The sequence below is a fragment of the Zootoca vivipara genome, chromosome 2 (assembly GCF_965207765.1).
Source record: "Zootoca vivipara chromosome 2, rZooViv2.hap1.1, whole genome shotgun sequence".
Taxonomy (NCBI): Eukaryota; Metazoa; Chordata; class Lepidosauria; order Squamata; family Lacertidae; genus Zootoca; species Zootoca vivipara.
The window spans coordinates 103,901,237-103,924,694 of record NC_142584.1 but is presented as its reverse complement, the minus strand read 5'-3'; the positions used below and the strand labels follow the sequence as shown (position 1 = coordinate 103,924,694).

The 23,458-nt window shown below is 47.4% G+C and overlaps 1 protein-coding gene across 2 annotated transcripts in view; it reads left to right on the top strand.

Annotated features, from left to right (window-relative positions):
• The window catches only part of PLXNB1 (plexin B1), a 142,972-nt gene that overhangs the window by 112,261 nt on the left and 7,253 nt on the right, over positions 1 to 23,458 (top strand). For both annotated transcript variants that reach the window (XM_060271238.2, XM_088662668.1), the window contains exons 22-37: positions 490 to 732; positions 2,545 to 2,721; positions 6,728 to 6,876; positions 8,292 to 8,392; positions 8,884 to 9,101; positions 10,762 to 10,940; positions 11,912 to 11,978; positions 13,529 to 13,675; positions 14,075 to 14,252; positions 15,510 to 15,613; positions 16,380 to 16,464; positions 19,038 to 19,204; positions 20,388 to 20,548; positions 21,089 to 21,236; positions 22,075 to 22,139; positions 22,239 to 22,314. In XM_060271238.2, coding sequence (XP_060127221.2) covers positions 490 to 732; positions 2,545 to 2,721; positions 6,728 to 6,876; positions 8,292 to 8,392; positions 8,884 to 9,101; positions 10,762 to 10,940; positions 11,912 to 11,978; positions 13,529 to 13,675; positions 14,075 to 14,252; positions 15,510 to 15,613; positions 16,380 to 16,464; positions 19,038 to 19,204; positions 20,388 to 20,548; positions 21,089 to 21,236; positions 22,075 to 22,139; positions 22,239 to 22,314 — 2,265 coding nt within the window. The remainder of the gene's footprint in view (positions 1 to 489; positions 733 to 2,544; positions 2,722 to 6,727; positions 6,877 to 8,291; positions 8,393 to 8,883; positions 9,102 to 10,761; positions 10,941 to 11,911; positions 11,979 to 13,528; positions 13,676 to 14,074; positions 14,253 to 15,509; positions 15,614 to 16,379; positions 16,465 to 19,037; positions 19,205 to 20,387; positions 20,549 to 21,088; positions 21,237 to 22,074; positions 22,140 to 22,238; positions 22,315 to 23,458) is intronic.

Here is a 23,458-nt window from a genome sequence, read left to right as displayed (position 1 = left end):
AGCCATGTTCAAATATATGAAAGGATGTCATATGGAGGAGGGAGAAAGATTGTTTTCTGCTGCTCCAGAGAAGCGGACACGGAGCAATGGATTCAAACTTCAAGAAAGAAGATTCCACCTAAACATTAGGAAGAACTTCCTGACAGTAAGAGCTGTTCGGCAGTGGAATTTGCTACCAAGGAGTGTGGTGGAGTCTCCTTCTTTGGAGGTCTTTAAGCAGAGGCTTGTCAGGCATATGTCAAGAATGCTTTGATGGTGTTTCCTGCTTGGCAGGGGGTTGGACTGGATGGCCCTTGTGGTCTCTTCCAACTCTATGATTCTATGATTCTAAGGGATGCGCCCAAGGCCTTCTACAGAGAGTGTCCTGCAGATGTTTTTTTAGCAAGGTCTACTCCAGGAATTCCCTGTGCTCTGGGGTGTCCTGGAGAATGTGTGTGTCTAGGAGAGAGTGGGGCCCAGCCGTTCACTCTCCTTTATTTCCGATCCTAGTTTGAAGAGCCCTGCGAGGTCAACTCCTCTAGCCTCATCCTGTGCAAAACGCCTGACATTAAGCAGCTTTCTCTCTCCATGCAAGTGAAGCTGGAGTTTGTCCTCGATAACCTCAGTTTCGACTTCAACTCCGTGCATCCGAGCGGCTTCTCCTATGAGGTGGATCCCGTCCTGCACCCCCTCAATATGGATGACCACACCAAGCCCTATCGTCACAAGCCTGGAAGCGTCATCTCTGTGGAGGTAATGGTGCAGCCCCACCATGCAAGGAGCAGGTACACCTGTCCCTTGCTTGTAGATTTTGGGTACTCCATATGGGTATAGACCACAACTCGTCTTCCAAGGTAGCTCAGTCCCTCCTAAGCAAGGTCTCATTCTGCATCCATCTCTGTATACAAAAGCTTTTTATACGAAACCTCATGGAATATGCAGAAATGGGCGAAACTTACCGGAAGAATAAGAAATCAAGATACAACAAACTTTTTATAAAAGAATGGAAATGGTTTATTGAATATTTACAGATAAATTATAAACCGATTAAAAGCATTAGCAGGATTATTGTAATAACCTGCAGTTTCACAAGAGAATATATTTGCAGGAGAGAATTAAAGGAGCAAGTGAAATGAATTTGGATATGCAGAAGGTATTAAAATAAAACATTTAAGGAGCCGCAGAAAGGGAGAGAAGGAAGTCGGTTTTTGAAATGGTAAATTGATTGTAAAACTAATGAAATGTATAAACTTGAAAAGTATAAATAAAAACTTTAAAAAATAATAATAATTCTGCATCCATCTAATCCCCCTGTGCAATCTATCCATGACAGCCGCCGCCACTGTGTCTTGTGGCGGTGAGTTCAATAAGTTCATTATGCATTGTGCAAATGCAACAGGGTAGAAAGCGGCAGGTGTGGTGTAAGAATTCCTTCCTCTGTAATGCCCTACCTAATGTACGCTACCCAAAGGCCCCGCCTGGTTATGCCAACAGAAGCCATAATCTCTAGACTGTTTTTGGTGGGGAAGGGTCATAGCTAGTGGTAGAGCAGTTGCTTGGCATGCAGAAGGTTCTACGTTCCATCGCCAGCAGATCCAGGTAGGATTGTGGGAGACTCCCTGCTTGAAACCCTGGAGAACTGCTGCCGATTAGTGTAGACGATACTAATGGACCAGTGTCATGCAAAAAAGCACTGTCCTATGTAGGTCACAAGACCTTTAAAGTTATATCTGTGCCTGTAACGGCCCTTAACGATAGCACTATTTAATTTGGAAAGTGTTGCGGGATGCATTGATAATAAAGTAAATTGGCTCGGTTTGCATGCAGTGCCAAAACATGTTATAACGCGACTGGGATGGTTTCTGGGGCTGAGACTGTGGACACTTCGCTCCTCCAGTCCTGCTGCTGCTGCTGCTACGGTACTGCTGCGAGCTAAACCATGGTTTGGCATAGCATGTTGTCCAAACCCGGGCTCGTAGTTTGTCTCCTCTCATAGTTAACTGGCTTCAGCTTTTTCATATAGATTTTACCGTATGCTGTCATGTACAATTGATGTAAATCACTCTGGTATTTTTTTTATGAATAATAAACAGACAAAACGAGCCACAAGCTGTGAATGAAGAACAAGCCTTGTTTACAGGCTATGGTTTATTTGGACCGAGACAAAAAAAAAAGTCTGCGTTCAGACAACACGCTAAGGCAAACCATCACTTTGCTTCTCCATTCCTGCCACTGTTGTCAGCTAAACGGTGATATACAGTGGTACCTTGGGTTAAGAACTTAATTCGTTCTGGAGGTCCGTTCTTAACCTGAAACTGTTCTTAACCTAACCTTAACCGCTGTGCCGCTGTCGTGCGAGTTCTGTTCTCATCCTAAAGCAAAGTTCTTAACCCGAGGTACTATTTCTGGGTTAGCGGAGTATGTAACCTGAAGCATCTGTAACCTGAGGTACCACTGTATATCAACACGAAACCGTGGTTTGGCTTGGCGTTGCGTGCAAACTGGGCCACTGAGCAATAAAAACAGCTTTGCCTTCACCTGACTGCCTCATTCTCTTTCCTCCAGGGGGAGAACCTGGACCTGGCCATCTCCAAAGAGGAGGTGAAAGCCATGATCGGAGTCGGCGTCTGCTCGGTCAAGACCCTGACGAAGAACCACCTCTATTGCGAACCCCCCGCCGAGCAACCAGCCCCTCTGCACCGGGCCAAGCGGGAGGGCACAGACTCTTTGCCAGAGTTCACAGTAAGGGGTGGATATTGGCAACGGGAAGAACTCGAACTGGGATGGGGAGCAGGGTGGACCGTGGGGGGAAAGGGAAGAGTTGGATGAGATGCGGGGAGGGGCACAGGGAACGCAGTGGGCGAAGGGGGGAATGCCTAGTGGAAGAGTTGCAGGGCTGGGAATTTGAACACAACAGGCCAGGACTGAGGAAAGGAAGGGAAAATAATTTCTTTAGAGTTCCATCTGTAAGGAACTCTTGCGGGCCTAAAAGAGGGTACATTGTGGGGGGGGGGAGTTGGATTGTTAGGTTTTTTTTCAAAAAAAAGTGGTTATTAATAGTCCATTTTGGGGTGTTGTTGGGAGTTGTGAGGGGTGGAGAGAGTGGGTATAAATGGTGCTCTTTTGTTCCCTCATGGCAGGCATGTCAAACCTGCGGCCCTCCAGATGTTTTGGCCTACAACTCCCATGATCCCTAGCTAGCAGGACCAGTGGTTGGGGAAGATGGGAATTGTAGTCCAAAACATCTGGAGGGCCGCAGGTTTGACATGCCTGCCTCATGGGATTAAAAGCAGTTGAGGTGGGTGGGTGGGATTTACTTCTTACAGAGGCTGTGGGAAGGAAGGGTGAAACACGCCCTCTGAGAACAACAGGTCCCTTATCTTCAAAGTGGGCCTTGTGGAGCCGCAAATTAGCAAAGCTGGAAGGAAAAAAAAAACCACAGCAGAGACCCTTTCTGCCTGCTTCACATCATGTAGCCAAACTTGTTAAAAACCTTTTGTTCACTTGGATAGATAAAATGCTGGTTTTATTTATATTTTGCCTTTGGATTTTTTTAGGTCAGCTTGTGTTTTTTTCAAGCTTCTGACTTTCCCCCGTCATTTTAACGTGTATATTTATGTAAATCGTGTTGAGCTGCTTCTTCTTCTTCTTCTTCTTCTTCTTCTTCTTCTTCTTCTTCTTCTTCTTCTTCTTCTTCTTCTTCTTCTTCTTCTATACAATTAGCGGTACACACATTCTGTAAAATAAAATAAAATCATGGTGGCAGACCCTAGCAAGAATACTCTTCTGTTATACCTCTTGCCCTGCAATAGTATTCTATCGATTTGTGGGCTGCTTCTTCAATTGCAGTTGGAAGTAAAATTTGACAAAAGTTTAATGATAAAAGTTTAAAAAGCAGCACAGCTTCTGAGCAGGAATGGCTATTTTTATCCAGCTCCCCTTTGCCAATCATTCCCCTAATATACTGTGGTGGATTGAGGATCTTGGCAGTAAAAAGCAGTTTGCAGGGATATCACATAAAGCTGTGGTTGCAAACATTTTTGGGTCACTGCCCCCCTTGGTTCCATAAACTCATCCCTTGTGCCCTTGACCCTACCCTATGAAGTGCATTGCTCAGGTTTGCACGACCCCTTAAGGATAGCAAGAGCACAATAGAATTCAAAACAGAAATAATCAATTGCACGTTTACTCAAAATCCAATTAAAATTATTTAGTTTAATTAATTCAACAAAAATGGATGGGTTTGATCCAGTGTCTTTTCTTTTTTTAAAAGCATTTTATTAAATTTTCCAATTAAACACATCTAACAAATAACAAAACGGAACAAACAACAACAAACACAACATAATAAACACAAAAAATTATTTCCCTCCCTCCCCCCAGTCGGTTTTTTTTGTCCATTCCTGTCTTACAGTTTCTTTATTCCTTCTATCTAAAGTCAATTCGTAGGATTTATTTCAGTCCTGCAAGTGTCTTTAAACTTCTACAGTTCTTTTCCATATAGTCCACAAATTTACTCCACTCCTTTTGGAACTTTGACTCTCCCTGGTTTCGGATCCTGCTAGTCAGTCTTGCTAATTCCGTATTGTTGTTGTTTAGTCGTTTAGTCGTGTCCGACTCTTCGTGACCCCATGGACCATAGCACGCCAGGCACTCCTGTCTTGCACTGCCTCCCGCAGTTTGGTCAAACTCATGTTCGTAGCTTCGAGAACACTGTCCAACCATCTTGTCCTCTGTCGTCCCCTTCTCCTAGTGCCCTCAATCTTTCCCAACATCAGGGTCTTTTCCAAGGATTCTTCTCTTCTCATGAGGTGGCCAAAGTATTGGAGCCTCAGCTTCACGATCTGTCCTTCCAGGGAGCACTCAGGGCTGATTTCCTTAAGAATTCCGTATAGTCCATCATTTTTGTCTGCCACTCTTCAATCGTCGGTAACTCCTGAGTCTTCCATTTTTGGGCTAATAAAGTTCTAGCCGCGGTTGTCGCATACATAAATAGTACTTGGTCTGATCCAGTGTCTTTTCAAAGTCCAAGACCCATTTACACCTCCAGGGGCCCCCTGCCATCCCCTCACCTCTTGGCAGTACCGTCCTCTTTGGAAACGAGTCCTCTTTGGGATGCTGGTGGTGCTGTGGTCTAAACCACTGAGCCCCTTGGGCTTGCCAATCAGAAGGCTGGCGGTTCAAATCTCTGCAACGGGGTGAGCTCCCATTGCTCTGTCCCAGCTCCTGCCAACCTAGCATTTTGAAAGCACACCAGTGCAAGTAGATAAATAGGTACCGCTGCAGTGTAGTGCAGTGAAGGTAAATGGTGTTTCCATGCGCTCTGGTTTCCATCACAGTGTCCCATTGCACCAAAAGCGGTTTAGTCATGCTGGCCACATGACCTGCAAAGCTGTCTGGACAAACGCCAGCTCCCTCTGCCTGAAAGCAAGATGAGTGCCACAACCCCAGAGTTGCCTTTCACTGGACTTAACCATCCAGGGGTCCTTTACCTTTACCTATACCTTTACCTCTTTGGAAACCACTGGCATAAAGTAACAGAGATAGAGCTGATAGGTACCTTCTTGGGATGATCACGAGAGAAGGTCCTCACTGTTCAGAGCCCAATCCAGCCTTTTCCTGTAGCCACACATAAGCAATCGCATGAGAAGGAACAGGCAGGGAGCATCTTGGCAGTCCCCTCTTCTTCCGGCACCTTAACTTTCTTCTGTGTACGGCCCTCCAGGAGCTTGAGGGTCGAAACTCTGAGGTGAGGAGCCACCTCTCCACTTTCCTCTTGCACTGCAGCGGGTTGGACTACATGACCCTTAGGGTCCCTTCCAACTCTATGATTCCTACTGAGCAGTCAGGTTTTTGTAATTGCGCAGGAATCATGGAGGCTCCCCACTTCGGGCCTTTGCCCTTAAGTGGGTGTGGAGGGTGCTGAAGTGGGTGAAAAACGATAATACGGGGGGGGGGGGCAGGATTCAGCAATGCACCCTCACGTCCCCTTGCATGCTTGCTTACATGCATGGAGACTATGCCAGAATAGCGTCAAACTAGCAACAACACACACCATGCTTTCTCCTTCCAGCACCAAGTTCTGGAGATCTTTGGTCTTCTGAGACACTGGGCCCACCTGGTGGGGAAAAACAGGAAATACTTAGAAACTGCCACTTTAGAATACTGTATTGGTATAATAGGGTCTGAGTCATTGTTTTTTGGCTCTATCTGAAAAGCTAGCCCATAAGGTATGCTTATCTGAAGGCATAACAACAAGCATTTTATTTTTCATGGGATGATTTATTTATTTTTAATGCATTAACGAAGGAACTGAGGTTTCAGTAACTTTAGCTTGGTAAAGCACAAAAAGTAAAAATTATTATAGCAGTAATATACATCCCATATCTTAAGCATCTCCAACAGCATCATTTGCTGAACCCCATGAAAAAGATAAAATGGTCAGTGATGATAAATCGTTTTGTTTATTTTTCTTCCATTTGGTTTCCTTGTTCAGATTGAACTATGTGCGATATTGAAAGATCGTGTCAGCCCACTATTATAATCCCTCCCAAATTTAGTAAATCTATGTGTGCAGATAGATGATAGATGATAGATAGATAGATAGATAGATAGATAGATAGATAGATAGATAATGATTTGGACAGACATCATAGAAATTGTAGCAGTAATAATAATATTAATAATGGAGGCTCCTCCTCCTCATCTTCACATGAAATCAGTTTTCCATCCTCTTGTCCTCCTGCAGGTTCAAATGGGCAACAACCAATTCCGCCTGGGCCGTGTGCAATATGACACAGAGAGTCAGCTGACCTTTCCTGTAGAGGCCCAGATTGGCTTGGGGGTTGTCGCCTCCTTTGTTGCTCTGATCGTCCTCATCATCGTCTTCATCTACAGGTGAGGAGGAAGGAGGGTGCTTGCCAGCCTGTCTGCAGGACCATGTTCCATAGGCCTAGCCTGGCACTGCAGTCTACATGCAAGAGAAGCCAGTTGGGTAGTGTGACCTGTTCTGTTTGTGGAAAAACAACAACACAGATTTTTTTGGGGGGGGGGGATAGAGTAAATTGGCACTGAAGCAGCAACTGCTTTCTGTAGGGACCTGCTCAGAGTTGCTTAGAGCAGTGGAAACCTTGGAGGTTTCTTTCTTCCTGTTTCCACACCAGAGATCATACTTAGCAGCTGGCAGGGGCTGATGGGAGTTGTGGTCCAAAATATCTGAAGGGCACCAGTTTCGGGAAAGTTGGTGATGGAGCTTTCAAAGAGCATCCCATGCATTATCTTGTTGCATCCCTTACAGCAACCCTGTAAGGCAGGAGCAAGGAAGATATTCTGCCTTTGGGCCAGATCCTCATCTCCCTGACTCCTGACAGATAAATCTAGACAGGTGGTCAGGGCCAGTCACCTGTCATCACTATGACAACAGGTGATGCTGCACTTTGAAGCCTCGATTGTTGGGACGTCAAAGTGCAGCATGGGGGGTAGGGTGGCCATACGTCCGGGGAAACCCAGACATGTCCTCTTTTGGGGGACCAACATGCCCATCCAAGCGGATTTTTTCATTTTAAAGGAAATGTCTGGGGTTTTTTGGCTTGGGCTGCTTGGCACACTGCGGCAGCTGCCAGCCCGAGCCAGGGAAAGAGGCCTGGGCTGGCAGTGGCTTGGTGGGGTGTTCACACAGAGCCCCCGGTCGTTCCACAGACTATTGACCTGGTGCCACCACGTCTATTCTCTTCCACTGCCACCAACAAGGTTTCCCCAGGACTTGTAACATATTAACAAAGATTCCAGTTTATTGTGAACGCAAACAAGTTTTAAATACTTTGAAACACTGTAATCCGATTCATTCTCTCTGTTTCTAACCCACTCTGACTCCTATGCCTGCCACCCACAAGAAACCAACCGAACTAACTGTCTCTCTATTTCCAACTGTCTTCCCCTCTGTCTAAACTTCTGGCTAAGCCTTTTAAAAGCAGGTAGGCTCCGCCTCTGGACTTTTCTATTGGTCTACCTATGAACCCTTTCTCTCCCCCTGTACAGACATTTCCAAAAGAACGGGCAAACGCCACACTCTGGCTGTCCTCTTTTTTTGCTCTTCAAGATAAAGCCTTTTTGTGCTGCGTCTGAGAATGTCCAAAAATGGCTTGAATGAAAATATCAGCCTAGCTGTACAGCTCGCTGTTTCCTTTTTGCACGGTTAATTTGGTTTTGTGGTTGCAAAACCCAGGGTGATTCTCTTGCACAGAAATAAAAAGCTACGCTGTGAGTAGAGGGGATTGACTTTGGCATATGTTGTTGATGGTTTTTCTTTCCAGGAGGAAGAGCAAGCAGGCCCTGAGGGATTACAAAAAAGTTCAGATCCAGCTGGAAAATCTGGAGACGAGTGTCCGGGACCGGTGCAAAAAAGAATTCACTGGTAAGAGGGGAGGAAGGAGCTTCCCCCTTGATCTGCCCCTGGAAATTCAGGTTCCCTTCTTCTTCCTTTTTCTATAATTTTTAATTAAATTTTCTTTTTTAAATTTTAGAACATTCATTTAAACAACCTTAAAATATTGATGACTTCCCTTCTTCTCTTTCCATGATTCATTTTACAAAACAGAAATCCCTGCATATTTTTATATAAACTAAACCATTCAGTATTCCACTATTATATCCTTCAAAACTTGTTTACACTGTTGGATTTATCTTAATGCTGCCCACATTTTCAAATAAACACAATTTTCAAGCCAGGGAGGGCTTGAAAAGACTCTTGTCTGATACGCTGGCAAGCAGCTGCCAACCAGAATAGATAATACTGGGCTGGACGGACCAATAGTCTGAGTTTATATAAGAAGGCTTCCTTTCATTTCCTGTTTCCCACACTCTTGTCCTCTTCCTCATCACCTGAGTTTTTTTCTTTCGTTGCAGACCTCATGACGGAGATGATGGACCTCACCAGCGACTTGGTTGGCACCGGGATCCCCTTCCTGGACTACAAGTCCTATGCAGAGCGTGTCTTCTTCCCAGGCCACCGCGAGTCGCCGCTGCAAAGGGACCTGGACGTGCCAGAATGCCGGAGGCAGACGGTCGAACAGGGCTTGGTGCAGCTCTCCAACCTCCTCAACAGTAAGCTCTTTCTCACCAAGGTATGTTTTCAGGAACAGATGCCTTCGTATTGAAGTAAAACAAAAATCACGCCTCTTGTAAATCTTCAAGGCAGGTCTCAGGCAGCACTAAGGAGGCTAAAGCCATGCTGCGGAACACAGCGCTTGTCCTTCAGAGCAAAAGCCCACTGTGTGCTGCTGCTCAACCTCAAGCTTCTACTTCTCACTATTGTGGGGTAAAATGAAAGCTAATTGGCAGTTTCTGCTGTAGGTTTAGAAAGGGATCAGAATGTGGGGCTATCATTCATTCGGGGAGAGGGGCATTGTTAGAGGGTGGCTCAGAGGGCCCAAGCCCTGGTTAGAATCATAGAATTGTAGAGTCTGAAGGGACACCAAGGGTCCTCTAGTCCAACCCCCTGCAATGCAGGCATCTCAACTAAAGTATCCATGACAGGTGGCCATCCAACCTCTGCTTAAAAACCTCCAAGGAAGGAGAGTCCACCACCTCCCGAGGGAGTCCATTCCACCGTCCCATCTAGTGTTGAACAGCTTTCACCAGGGGTCGGCAAAGTTTACTTCGCCTGGGTGGGCTCACTCCCGTGGAGATTGCTCCATGGACCGGATCGTGTCTGCGCAGATGCAATTTCTGGTGCTGCAGAAGTGAGTCCCCACTCCATGCTGTGCCGGTTTAGTGCAGCGCGTGGGGACTCGCTGAGCAGGCGGCTCGGCTCGGGGGCCGTTTAAACGACCCCCGTGTGCCACTTGTGGTTGCCAACCCCTGGCTTTTACCATCAGAAAGTTCTTCCTGATGTTTAGTCAGAATCTCCTTTCTTGTAACATGAAGCCATTGGTTTGAGTCCTACCCTCCAGAGCAGGAGAAAACAAACTTCCGAGTAACAGTCCTTGAGATATTTGAAGACGGCTGTCATATCTCTTCTCAGTCCCCTGTTTTCCAAGCTGTTTTGTTCACTGCCCACATGATGGAGGTGTTCATTTCAACACTTGAACTATCACTTGGTGTTGCAGGATGTCGGGGGCTGGACTGGGGAAGAATGGTTGCCCCTCGCCCCTTTTCTTTTGAACCTTCCCGAGAACAGGAGTGCAGTATAGATTCAGAACAGCGGTTTGCGGAAGGACATAGTTCAGAGACTGCAGAGGGTAAAAGCTGGGAAATACTGGTAGAAGAAACACTGGGGTAGAGACAGCTGGCAGGCTCAGTGTCTTTGGAGAGCATTCCTGAGCCCCCCTCCCCAAGCACTAGGCGTGCAGTGAGAGTAGCTGAACAGAAAGATCAGAGACAGAAAGCAGGGGTGACATACGATAAGAGAGACGAAGGGGGTTAGGCTTTGCTCAGAGCAACGCCATCATGGCATAGAGACTACATTCCTTTGTCTCTTCTCTGTGAATACCGAATAGATTATGTGGTAAGGACTCTTCATGTTATCTGCCACCGGGGAAGGGATAGGATTCCCTGAGCCTTGACACAGGAGTAGGGAGCTTCTTGTGCATTTCTGGCCCCTCTTGGCCTTTCCAAATTTAACCCCTTCCAGCTTCTAATCTCCACGGTTGTTGTTTTTATGGGAAAGTGAGGGCCAGCCTCTAAATTACGACCCATCAACCAGCTAAAATATCTCCTCCCCAACCAATCAGTTGTTTCCTAATGACAATTCTGTGTTTTTGTCCCCTCCTTCGATGCGCCCAGTTTATACACACCTTGGAGATCCAGCGCACTTTCTCCCCAAGGGACCGGGCCTACGTTGCGTCTCTTCTCACAGTCTCGCTGCACGGGAAACTCGAGTACTTCACAGACATCCTCAAGACCCTCCTGAATGACCTGGTGGAGCAGTATGTCGCCAAGAACCCCAAACTGATGCTGAGAAGGTGGGCAGGAGAGAGAGAGAGAGAGAGTCCGTCACTTTTTCTGGTGTTGACAGCCCCACTGCCCAACTTCATGATGTTTTAGGGGGGAAACTGAGTGCCCAGCATATCTCTGTGGGGAGGAGACGTAGAGAAGTGTTACTGCAGGCATGTCCAAAGTCCGTTTCAGGGGCCTAATTTGGCCCGCCGGTCAATTTAATCCAGCCCTCTTTGAAAAAAGTTTGGGCACCCCTGTGTTACTGTCTCTTTTGAGCTGTGAGATGGAAGCAGGGTGGATTTGATTTAAATCAGATCGATTTAAATCACTAGTCAGTAAGACTTGATTTCAATCTTCTTTTTTTACAGAAAGACTCATTCCTGCTGGTATAATCTTAATATTTACAACCAGATGAAGGTTTCGTTTTTGGAATAATGAATTTTCAGAGTAGTTTTTACAGCTATATCAAAAGTTACTGATTTGGTTATACTGTACTATTAGAAATACATAGACAGATAATTATGAAATTGTGGTGAGGTTTAATAAGTTAACTCGTTATATTTGGACAACTTTTCTGCTGTACTTTATTGGAAGGAGAAAAGTAACCATTTCCTTATTAACAATTTAAACAATTTATGTAACTAAAATAATAACATTGTAGCATGTGTTATCCATGTTTGTTAACTGATGTGGGCAAACAACTTTTTAAAAAAAACAAACTTAGACTTGAGTTTTAGCACACATGAAAAACTTAAAACAAATCCTTATTTCCTGATGAATAGCCTTTGGACTATAACGTAACTTAAATTGAAAACTATCTTTAGGAAGATTTTTCCTGCAAAAGCATTTTATTTTAAAAATCCAATTTAAATCGAAAAAATCCGTTAAAAATTTTTAAAAATCCAATTTAAATTTTAAAAAATCATTTTAAAAAATCATTGATTTTTATCCACTCTGGACAGAAGCCTGATAAATTTGGTTTCTCTTTCTCTTTCAGGACAGAGACGGTGGTGGAGAAGCTGCTGACAAACTGGATGTCCATCTGCCTATACACGTTCGTGAGGGTAAGACATCCTCCTAGTCATCCATGGGGAGAGGAGGTCAAGGTAGAGCTTGCATGTGCTGCTGGAACAGAGCTAGCCAAAATGGCCCCCTCCAGTTGGTGTTAGACTACAGTTCCCATCAGCCCTAGCTAGCATGGCCAACAGTCGGGGGATGATGGGAATATGAGGCCAACTGCGTCAGGAGAGCACTATGCTGCCAACTTCCTGTGCAGTTGGCCTGCTGTTGTCATCTGAATAACTTAATAAGGCCCATCCCCGTGAGATTGGGGACAACTGTCAAAATCTCTTGGCCTGCAGGGAGAAGCAAGAGCTTTATCCTGAGATAAAGGTGGCAAGATCAGGGGAACAGGATTCAGAGGTGTCCCTGGAGCAGGAACCCAACACATTAAAGCCCAGGCCATGTAAAGGTCGGCTGTCTTGACACACCAGGAACATTTGTCCTTCAGAACAGTGAAATGTGGATTGACACAACCCCTCCTTTGACAGTACTAGCATCTCGTCTAGGCTGAGACCCTGCCTGCCCGCAGACTGTCTCACCAGAGTAGTGCATGCTCTAGTTATCTCTCACTTGGACCACTGCAATGTGCTCTGTGGGGCCTTGGTCCAGTATACCTGAAGGAGCGTCTCCATTCGCATTGTTCTGCCCGGACACTGAGGTCCAGTGCCAAGGGCCTTCTGGTGGTTCCCTCGCTACGAGAAGCCAAGATACAGGGAACCAGGCAGAGGGCCTTCTCGGTAGTGGCACCCGCCCTGTGGAACGCCCTCACACCAGATGTCAAAAAGACCAGACTTTTAGGAGACATCTGAAGGCAGCCCTGTTTAGGGAAGCTTTTAATGTTTAATAGATTATTGTATTTTAATGTTTTGTTGGAAGCCGCCCAGAGTGGCTGGGGAAACCCAGCCAGAGGGGTGGGGTATAAATAATAAATTGTTGTTGTTGTTGTTGTTGTTGTTGTCTGAAACCAGATGCTTTCAAGCCAGCTGCTTGCTAAATCAGCTTTTACTCACACCTGCGAGCACACCGTGATCATTATTTATTATTATTAATTACATTTGTATACCTGCAGGTCTCAGGGCAGTGACAACATAAAATCACAATATAAAAAACACAATATACATAATAAATAAGAACAAAAACAAGCTCCCCAACACATTTTTAAAGGACATTGGTTGTCAAATCAGCCAAAGGCCTGGTTAAAGAGGAACATTTTTAACGTTTTAAAGAGGAACCGTGGCTCAGTGCTAACACTAATCAACTTTTTCAGACCTATCGCCCACCTTCAGCGCAAACGTGCATTTTGGGATTAATTCCTTAATTTTTTTTCACCCTGCATTTCAGCGGTGGTAACGCTGCTGGTGTGATCCACTTTAGGTAAAGCTAGGACCCACTGGTGGGTCTCAGCCCACCAGTTGACCCACTCAACCTGATTTGGTTAAATGTTTCCACCTGACCTGTTTCTGTCGTGAGATGGCCCAGAATGGCAGGTAGAAGCTCCCAGAGCTGCTGTGTTGTGTCTGATGAGGCGTTTTTTCCCCCATTTCTCCTCTAGGACTCTGTTGGAGAGCCTCTCTATATGCTCTTCCGGGGCATAAAGCACCAGGTGGATAAGGGGCCAGTGGACTGGGTGACGGGAAAGGCGAAGTACACCCTGAATGACAACCGCCTTCTCAGAGAAGACCTGGAATACCGCACACTGGTGAGAGCGACCAAAGTCCTGCTGGGGGGAGAGGCCCGCCTAGAACCACTCTCTCATTCAGTTAAACACTGGCTTCTCTGGCCACCCAAATGCATACCTCCTCTTCTGGCCCTCTGTCCTTTTCCTTCACAGAGCTAACAGTTCCAAGAGTTCCTTGGGAAGAGGAATGAACTGTTAAACCAATCGGAAAATTGTAGCTCTGGAAGTAGAATAGGGGGGTCTCCTAACAACTCTCAACACCCTTAACAAACTACAGCTCCCAGAATTCTTTGCGGTCTGTTCCTTTGCACCACAGCAGCACCGCCACTCATCTTTATAGTGCTTAGTCAGCGTTTGGGCCTCGAGAAACAAGTGGGGGCGAGTGGAGTCAGCTCATCTTTGCCCGCCTTGCTTTTGCAGACCTTGACAGCCTTGCCTCAAACTGGAAGCACGGTGGGAGGACCAGAGGGCTCCCAGGGGGTGTTGGTGAAGGGGCTGGATTGCGACACCATCACCCAAGTGAAGGAGAAGATTCTCGACCAGGTCTACAAAGGGACACCTTACTGCCACCGGCCAGACCCAGACACGCTTGACTTGGGTGAGTAGAATTCCAGGCAATGGAAGAAAGAGCGATTATGGTGGGACTCTGCTCTGCGGTATGGTACCCCAAATGGCCATCCACCTCTGCTCACCCCCCCACTTCTGAAACTCTGCCTCACTCCCCCCCCTTACTGTGCCTACATCCAGGCCGTTCTCTACCATCCTTGTCCCAGCTGTTGGCATCCAGGGGTCGAAAGGCCAGCTGGCTAGCCCCCAGCTGGATCGTCTCCTTCCAGCTGGCACGCTGGAAGATCCCTCGACCTCTGGTGCGTCATAAATCAGTGACCCAAGTCTGCGGACATGGGCACACTTTACTTAGCAGAGCAAAACTGCGCAACAAAAGAGGCTTGAAGCTTGTGGAGACATACTAGGAACTACGGATTTATTAATCATCAATCAGAACAGAGAAACATGTCGCCTCTCTCCTTGCCGTCTCTTCGGGGAGAGAGGTAAAAGCAAAAGCAACAACCCAGCAGAAGTTCCGCTTACGCCAGCAAACAGTGCTGGAATGTAAACAGACATGAGACAGTTAGTAATCCCGTATCTGCAACTAAAGGTGGAATGGAAATTCCCAACACCAGCATGGTTGGTAGGCAACGGCAAGCAGTGCTCCCCACCCACTTCCTCGTCAACCCAAGTCAGAGAAGCGGAAGTCACTGTGGGAGCTGGTCCCAAGGAGATGGACTATCTGGCTGTAAGACAGGGATGGAGGGAACCTGTGGCCACCCAACTGATGCTTCAACTTCAACTCCCATCATCCCTGACCATTGGCCGTGCCGACTGAGGCTGATGGGAGTTGGAGTCCAGCAGTCTGGAGGGCCACAGGTTTTCCTGTCCCTGCTGTGGGGAACATGATACATAGAGGAAGTGTCTCCCGCCCCCGTGCTCATTATGGGTTTGTAGCTGCCGCAGTGAAGTCTGGTCCATTAGGACGAAGGAGGCACAGCCAGACCAACCTTAGTCTCCCTTCTTCCAGCTTCCACCTGCCTGTTCTGCTTGCCAGCTTCCTCCTCCTCAGTCTCAGTGTTGTTCCTGTAAAACTAAGCAGGGAAGAGAAGGTTGGGGACAGAACTGGATCGGGCTGCACCTATTATTATTATTATTATTATTATTATTATTATTATTATTGATCTCCCTGCCTTCCTCTCTCCCCATCTGGGCACGAGCCACCTCTAAAAGCCGCTTGCCTCCACTTTGTGCTGTATTCCAACCTGGTTATCGATTTTTGTTTCCCCCTCGTTTCTGATGGTGCTAGAGTGGAGATCAGGTTTGGCTGGGCACCTCATCCTCTCCGATGAGGACGTGACTTCTGTTGTCCAGGGCACCTGGAAGCGTCTCAACACACTGCAACACTACAAGGTGAGGGAGAATTATTTGGGTGGCTACAGTGGGTGGCTTGGCTCAGTGCATGGGTTGCCTTGAGCTGTTTTTTCCCTAAGGACCTTTTTTGGAGCGCAATGGTTCTACAGATTCAGCCTCTTCTTGACCTCCAGGGTCTGGTGAAATAAAGGTCCTACTCCAGGGGTCCCCAGACTTACCGCGCGGCGGGCCGGTGCCCGCCGCGCCGACCGCGCAGTGGGCCGGAGGGCAGGGGAGTGCGCGCGCAGCGGGCCGGAGGGCGGGGGAGTGTGCGCATGCGTATGGGCCTCCCCCGACCCGGAAGTGCACCAGAAATGACCTATTCCGGGTCGGGAGAGGCCCATACGCATGCGCACAAAGGATTTTCAGCGATTTTTTGCCAGTTTTTTAGATCGTCGCTGCGCCGCGCGCCGTGAGAGCGGGCGGCGGCAGCGGGCGGCGGCGGTCGTCGCGGGCCGGATTGGAAGGCCGATTGGGCCGCATCCGGCCCGGGGGCCGTAGTTTGGGGACCCCTGTCCTACTCTGTGACAGGAGGTTGGGCTTCCTGGCCTTTTGGTCCTTTCCCACTTAAGATTCTGTGTTGTGCATCCTGCCATTGGTTTTGCTCCCCTATCCCATCCTGACTTTATGCAAATCCAGGGTTGTGATGAGCCACTACAGGATCCACCAGTAGGGGCTGCATGATGACATGATGACATTTTTATTATATAGAGAGAAAAGAGGAATGTGCGGTGCTGCCTAACTCAGTTTCCCCCTTCACTCTCAGGTACCCGATGGAGCCACTGTTGCTCTTGTCCCCCGTATGACCAAGCATCTTCCCAGGGAGAATCAGGACTATATCCCTGGAGAGAGTAAGTCACTCTAAAACTCTTGTTTAAATGTTGGAGGAAAATCTGGAGAAATGATCAGTGCCAGCTTGGGTGGGCAGAAGGTAAATCTCTGAATGCTTGTCAGTAGATTGGAAAATATTCTGACTGCCGGTTGTTTTAACAATAGCAACAACAGAAAGCCTCCCTCTTCCCCCTGTAAATTAAGCTGATGAAATGAAGAAAGCTTCTGGAGGAAACTAGGACTGGATTTTTGTAAGACAGGACTGTGAGCTCAGCTCTGATAAGTGGAACAGAGTCCCTCGGAAGGTGTTTACATACTATTTATACACAAAGCAGCACACGTAACTTTGGATAGAACTTCCCATTGCTTCGCCTGACCAGCTGAGGGCATAGGTGGGAAATACCCAAATCAGGCCACTGGTCCCATCACTTCCTGGCAAATAGAAGGGGAGGAAATGGAGGCAGTGAGAGATTTTACTTTCTTGGGCTCCTTGATCACTGCAGATGGTGACAGCAGTCACGAAATTAAAAGACGCCTGCTTCTTGGGAGAAAAGCAATGACAAACCTAGACAGCATCTTAAAAAGCAGAGACATCACCTTGCCGACAAAGGTCCGTATAGTTAAAGCTATGGTTTTCCCAGTAGTGATGTATGGAAGTGAGAGCTGGACCATAAAGAAGGCTGATCGCCGAAGAATTGATGCTTTTGAATTATGGTGCTGGAGGAGACTCTTGAGAGTCCCATGGACTGCAAGAAGATCAAACCTATCCATTCTGAAGGAAATCAGCCCTGAGTGCTCCCTGGAAGGACAGATCGTGAAGCTGAGGCTCCAATACTTTGGCCACCTCATGAGAAGAGAAGAATCCTTGGAAAAGACCTTGATGTTGGGAAAGATGGAGGGCACAAGGAGAAGGGGACGACAGAGGACGAGATGGTTGGACAGTGTTCTCGAAGCTACGAACATGAGTTTGACCAAACTGCGGGAGGCAGTGGAAGACAGGAGTGCCTGGCGTGCTATGGTCCATGGAGTCACGAGGAGTTGGACACGACTAAACGACTAAACAACAACCCAAATCAGGCATAGGCAAACTGTGGCCCTCCAGATGTTTGGGGCTACAATCCCCATCATCCCTAGCTAACAGGACCAGTGGTCAGAGATGATGGGAATTGTAGTCCCAAACATCTGGAGGGCCGCAGTTTGCCTATGCCTGACCCAAATCTTACAGACAGCTCCTCTTTCTGGGCTCTGAGCCCAGCACCCCAAGCCCACAGATAAGGACAACATCAAAGAAAGCCAATTAGCTTAATAGCAGAGCAAGTGAATATAAACATATATGAGCTCACTGCTGCAATAACCGCCTATTAATTGTGGGGTTATCTTGACTACCAAGATGGCATTTGCAGAGCTTCTGGAACAGTTCACCTTTGGTTCAACATAATTCTCTAAGCTTGGAAGTCTGCCTGCCCCTGGATCAGAGAGGCGAAAAAAGAAAAGGTCTGTCATTCGCTTGCAAGGATCTACAGTATATGGTGTGGTAGTCAGAGCATTGAGCGCATTAAGCACACCTGCATTCAAATCCGTTTGACCAGGAAGCTTTTGGGAGTGGCCGCCGAGACCACATAACACTGGCCATGAAAGACCTGCTGCAATGCGCTCTACATAGGGCTACCTTTGAAGGTAACCCAGAAACTACAACTAATCCAGAATGCGGCAGCTAGACTGGTGACTGGGAGTGGCCGCCAAGAGCACATAACACTGGTCTTGAAAGACCTTCATCAGCTCCCAGTACGTTTCCGAGCACAATTCAAAGTGTTGGTGCTGACCTTTAAAGCCCTAAATGGCCTCAGCCCAGTATACCTGAAGGAGTGTCTCCACCCCCATCGTTCTGCCCAGACACGGAGGCCCAGCTCCGAGGGCCTTCTGGCAGTTCCCTCACTGCGAGAAGCGAGGTTACAGGGAACCAGGCAGAAGGCCTTCTTGGTGGTGGCACCCACCCTGTGGAACACCCTCCCATCAGATGTCAAAGAAATAAACAACTATCTGACGCATAGCTGCCAAGTTTTCCCTTTTCTCACGAGGAAGCCTATTCAGCATAAGGGAAAATCCCTTAAAAAAAGGGATAACTTGGCAGCTATGATCTGACGTTTAGAAGACATCTGAAGGCAGCCCTGTTTAGGGAAGCTTTTAATGTTTGATGTTTTGTTGTGTTTTTAATATTTTGTTTGGAGCTGCCCTGAGTGGCTGGGGAAACCCAGCCAGATGGATGGGATATAAATAAATTGTTGTTGTTGTTGTTAGGGTCACTTTCTCTCTCTCTCTCTCTCTCTCTCTCTCTCTCTCTCTCTCACACACACACACACACACACACACACACACACACACACACACAAATACATACACACACACACACACACACACACACACACACACACACAAAGGGATCTACCTCACAGGACTGTTGTAAGAATGAATGGCAGGCAGGAGCCATCTATGCCATCTTGGTACCTTTGGAGAAAAGACAGAATGAAAACATTTTAAAAGACAGATCCAAATTCTAAACATTTGTTGGTGTTTACCGGTTTGTGCATTACAGAGACCCCAATGCTGGAGGATGCTGATGAGGGTGGGATGAAGCTCTGGCACCTGGTGAAACCGACAGAGGAGCCTGAGCTGCCTAAACATCGGCGAGGGAGCGTCCGGGAGAGAGAGAGGGCCAAGGCTATTCCTGAGATCTATCTCACCCGCCTCCTCTCCATGAAGGTAAGAAGGAGCTCCCTGTTCTCCTCCTCCCATTCCCGGTATCCTTTCAGGCTGCAACCCTAGGCACGCTTTCCTGGGCATAAGCCCCAGTGGAAAAGCAGAGAAACTTTACCTCTGAGTAAGCATGCACAGAACTGCATTGCGACTTGGCATCGCTGACCCTGTTGCATCCTGGGACCTTGTCCCACGATGCCCTTGCTGAACCTACTTGGGGGAAAGGCAGTAATCTGGAAATGAAAATCACTGCTTTTCTATACACATTTTACATGGCTCCATCTGTCAATTCTGATGCATTTCACAATTTAGTGTTTGTTTTTCCATGATGCATTGATAATTTATGTATTACATATATAAGTTATCAGTAATTGCTATTATTTATTGATAATTGCTACTGTCATTGCTTATGGCGTGTAAAGCTCTGTCACTCATAAGCAAAGGCTTGGAGGAGGGGTACATTTTCCACAGAGGGTGCAAGAGGGAAAGAAGACCCCCCCCACTCCAGTGGTCTTCAGTTTCCGATTACAGTGGTACCTTGGTTTTCAAACGCCTTGGTACTCAGAAAACTTGGAACCCAAACACTGCAAGCCCGGAAGTAAGTGTTCCGGTTTGCGAAAAAATTTTGGAAGCCGAATGTGCTTTGAGTGTCACACTTCCGTTTTGAGTGTTATGCTGAGGTGTGTCTGTTTTTGCTATTTATTTTGCGTTTTTGTTTTTGCCGCTCTTATTTGTTTTGTTTTTGTGACTGTGTGGAACCCAGTTCAGCTGCTGATGGATTGATTGTGTGACTGCAGTACATTGTTCATTGTTTTCATTTTTTTATGGATCGATGGTCTCGTTAGATAGTAAAATTCAAGTTAAATTGCTGTTTTAGGGGTTGTTTTTAAAAGTCTAACGGAGTAATCCAATTTGCATTACTTTCTATGGGAAAGTGTGCCTTCGTTTTGAAACACTTTGATTTTGGAACGGACTTCCGGAACGGATTAAGTTTGAGAACCAAGGTTCCACTGTACAGTCCCAGCAGCCTTTTATGTAAAGAAAAGAAGACCAAGGTTACCCCACGCCAAACAGCGATGGAAATCCATGTAGCTTGGCAGTTCTTCCCCGCTGGCTCCATGCTGGAAAAACACCACTGTAGATGTTTCTTGATGGCTTTTCTCTTTCTACCTGGGTTGTTCGCCTGCAGGGGACGATGCAGAAGTTTGTAGACGACCTGTTCCAGGTGATCCTCAGTACCTCCCGCCCCGTCCCGCTGGCTGTGAAGTACTTCTTTGACCTGTTGGATGATCAAGCGCTGAGCCATGGGATCACGGACCCAGAGACCATCCACATCTGGAAGACAAACAGGTGTGTAGCCCAAGCTGCTGCCTAGAGTGGAATATCCCACTGGAGTCTGTCTTCTGCTGCCATGCTCTCCACTTCTCTGTGACAGAGAATACTCTAGCACAGGGGCCAGCAAACTTTTTCAGCAGGGGGCCGGTCCACTGTCCCTCAGACCTTGTGGGGGGCCGGACTATATTTTGGGGAAAAGGTTGAACGAATTCCTATGCCCCACAAATAACCCAGAGATGCATTTTAAATAAAAGCACACATTCTACTCATGTAAAAACACGCTGATACCTGGACCGTCCGCAGGCCGGATTTAGAAGGCGATTGGGCCGGATCCGGCCCCTGGGCCTTAGTTTGTCTACCTATGCTCTAGCAGAACTTTGACAGCACCCATCTCTGCTGCCCCTAATGGGGTTGTCGCTGTGTGCCAGGATTGCAATTGGGTTGTGGGTTTTGGCCCCTGTTCACTGGGCTACCCTAGTTCAGCTCCCGAAGCACTTAGCCCATAGGACTCGCATCGCATGCTAGTGTGTTGACCGTTTCCTCTTCTCTCCGCAGCCTTCCCCTGAGGTTCTGGATCAACATAATCAAGAACCCCCAGTTCGTATTTGATGTGCAGACGTCGGACAATGTGGATGCTGTGCTGCTGGTCATCGCTCAGACCTTCATGGACTCCTGCACTCTCGCTGACCACAAGCTGGGCCGGGTGAGCTTGGAGAAGGCATGGGCAGCTCCCTTGAGTTTCTGCTATGACGTCAGTCGGGAAAAATATGGTAGCCGTATGCTTTCCACGCCATCTTTTCCTGACGCAAGTCAAGCGGGGCTGTTCCCTTTTGTTGCAGAGGATCCAGGCATTCCTCTGCTGTGGGCATGTTGCCTTTCTCCTGAGCACAACCCACAGTGCTTTCTTGCTCAGAAAATGAGCTTCTCTCCAGCACTGACGCAACCTGTCGGAGAATCGTAGGGAAAGGGCCCAAAGGAGACCCATCTCCTTTGAAATGCAGGAATCTTACAGTTGCACGACTCCTGGCTAGTACCTGCCATGCAAAGAACGCCGAGGGACACGACTCCAGCCCATTTTTGTTGTTGCTGCTGCAATGTCTCTGTTGTCATTCATTGTAATGTGAGTGCAGAGCCCCTGCCCGCATTTACTGTTTTAAAAAATGAATGCGAGGCTTCCTCTCTGCAGCGAGAGTGGCTGCCCAAACCAATATTTTGCTTTCCAACCTCCATTCAGCAGGGCGGTTGTCAGTCACTGTGTGCACCTTAGGGCGCTCAGAACAGGCCTTCCGAACCTGGTGCGCTCCAGAACTTCTGGGCTATGATTTCCATCATTCCTGAGCATTTGGCCATGCTGGCAGAGACGGAAGGGAGTTGGGAGCGCTAACAACACCCTAAACTTACCCATCTCTTTCAAATTTTCCTCTTTCAAACTTTCCTTGCCCTATTCATCGCTGCCACCATTTGGATAGCCGTTATCATGACACCTAAAAATTCTGCTGGGTGTTGTTCCTAATGTCTTGCTCCCTTTGTGGCATTTCCAGGATTCTCCAATTAACAAGCTTCTCTACGCCCGCGACATTCCACGTTACAAGCAGATGGTGGAAAGGTAAGGAGGAGGGCCAGGGAGCCGGCTGGATGTGTCTAGAAAGAAAAGGAAGGAAACATGCCAAATAAATGAATGGTTATCGTTATTTATCTCCTGCAGGTACTATGCAGATATCCGACAAACCATCTCTGCAAGTGACCAGGAAATGAATTCCGCCCTGGCTGAACTCTCACGAGTAAGTAGACTACGAGCTACATCGCAGTCTTTTTTTCCTTTCTCTGTTTTCCCCCTGCTGAGCCAAGGCCTCTGTAGGAGCCTTCTTTTGGAACGGAAGAAGACTCATGCTGGGTCAAGGCAATCATAGAATTGTGGAGTTGGAAGGGACCACGAGGGCCGTGTAGTCCAGCCCCCCTGCAATGCAGGAATCTTGTGCCCAATGTGGGGCTCGAACCCGCGACCCTGAGATTAAGAGTCTCATGCTCTTCCTACCAGCTGAGCTATCCCAGGGGAGAGGATGCTGGCCCATCTGATCCAGCATCCTATTCTGGCAGTGGTCACCCAGATCTGAGCACAAGAGGCCTCTCCTTTCCTGCAGTTTCCAGCAACTAGTATTCAGAAGCATTGCTGTCTCTGAGCATCGCCCTTGTGGCTGGTAGCCCAAAATAGCCTTCTCTTCCATGAATTTGTCCGCTCCTCTAGAGTTACCAGGTCAGGTTGCATAATGGGCACAGAAGGTTGCTCTCTGCCACCCTTGTCTTCCATTGCAGAGATGCATACTTGACATAATTGAACTTGTATGCCACCTTTGCGTAGTTGAAACCATGCTCAAGGTGGGTGGCAATGCAAAAACAAAACACGTAATTACAACATAACAAAAGCAGTCATAAACAATAAATGAAGCATCAGAAAAAACGCATAAGATCGAAAATAAAGATGCAAAAAAATTAACATTGATAACAGGAAACTCTGCCCCCCCCCAAACAAAACCCCCTAAACAGTACCCCGGACCAAGAGTCTGTTCAGCAGCCTCTGCACTTTTGTAGCTGGAGTCAGTCAGGGCCCTGCTCTCCCAGGCCAGGTGGGAAAGGTCTGTAAGGCAGGAAGCTGGTCTTACAGGACTCACAGACAAGATGGAGCCGAGATAACATCTTGACCCTCCATCCCAACTTCCTTGCATCTGGGGCTTCCAGCTCCCCTGAAGCAACTCGGTTAGAGTAGAGGTTATTGCAAGGAAAATAAGTATTAGCTTGTGGACTGGGACTGTGTGCCTTAATGACAGAGCACAAGTTTGGATGCAGAAGGCCCCAGGTTAAGACCCTGGCGCCTTCCAGTTAAAAATACCAAGATAACAGGTGATGATGGGAAGGACCTCTGCGCGA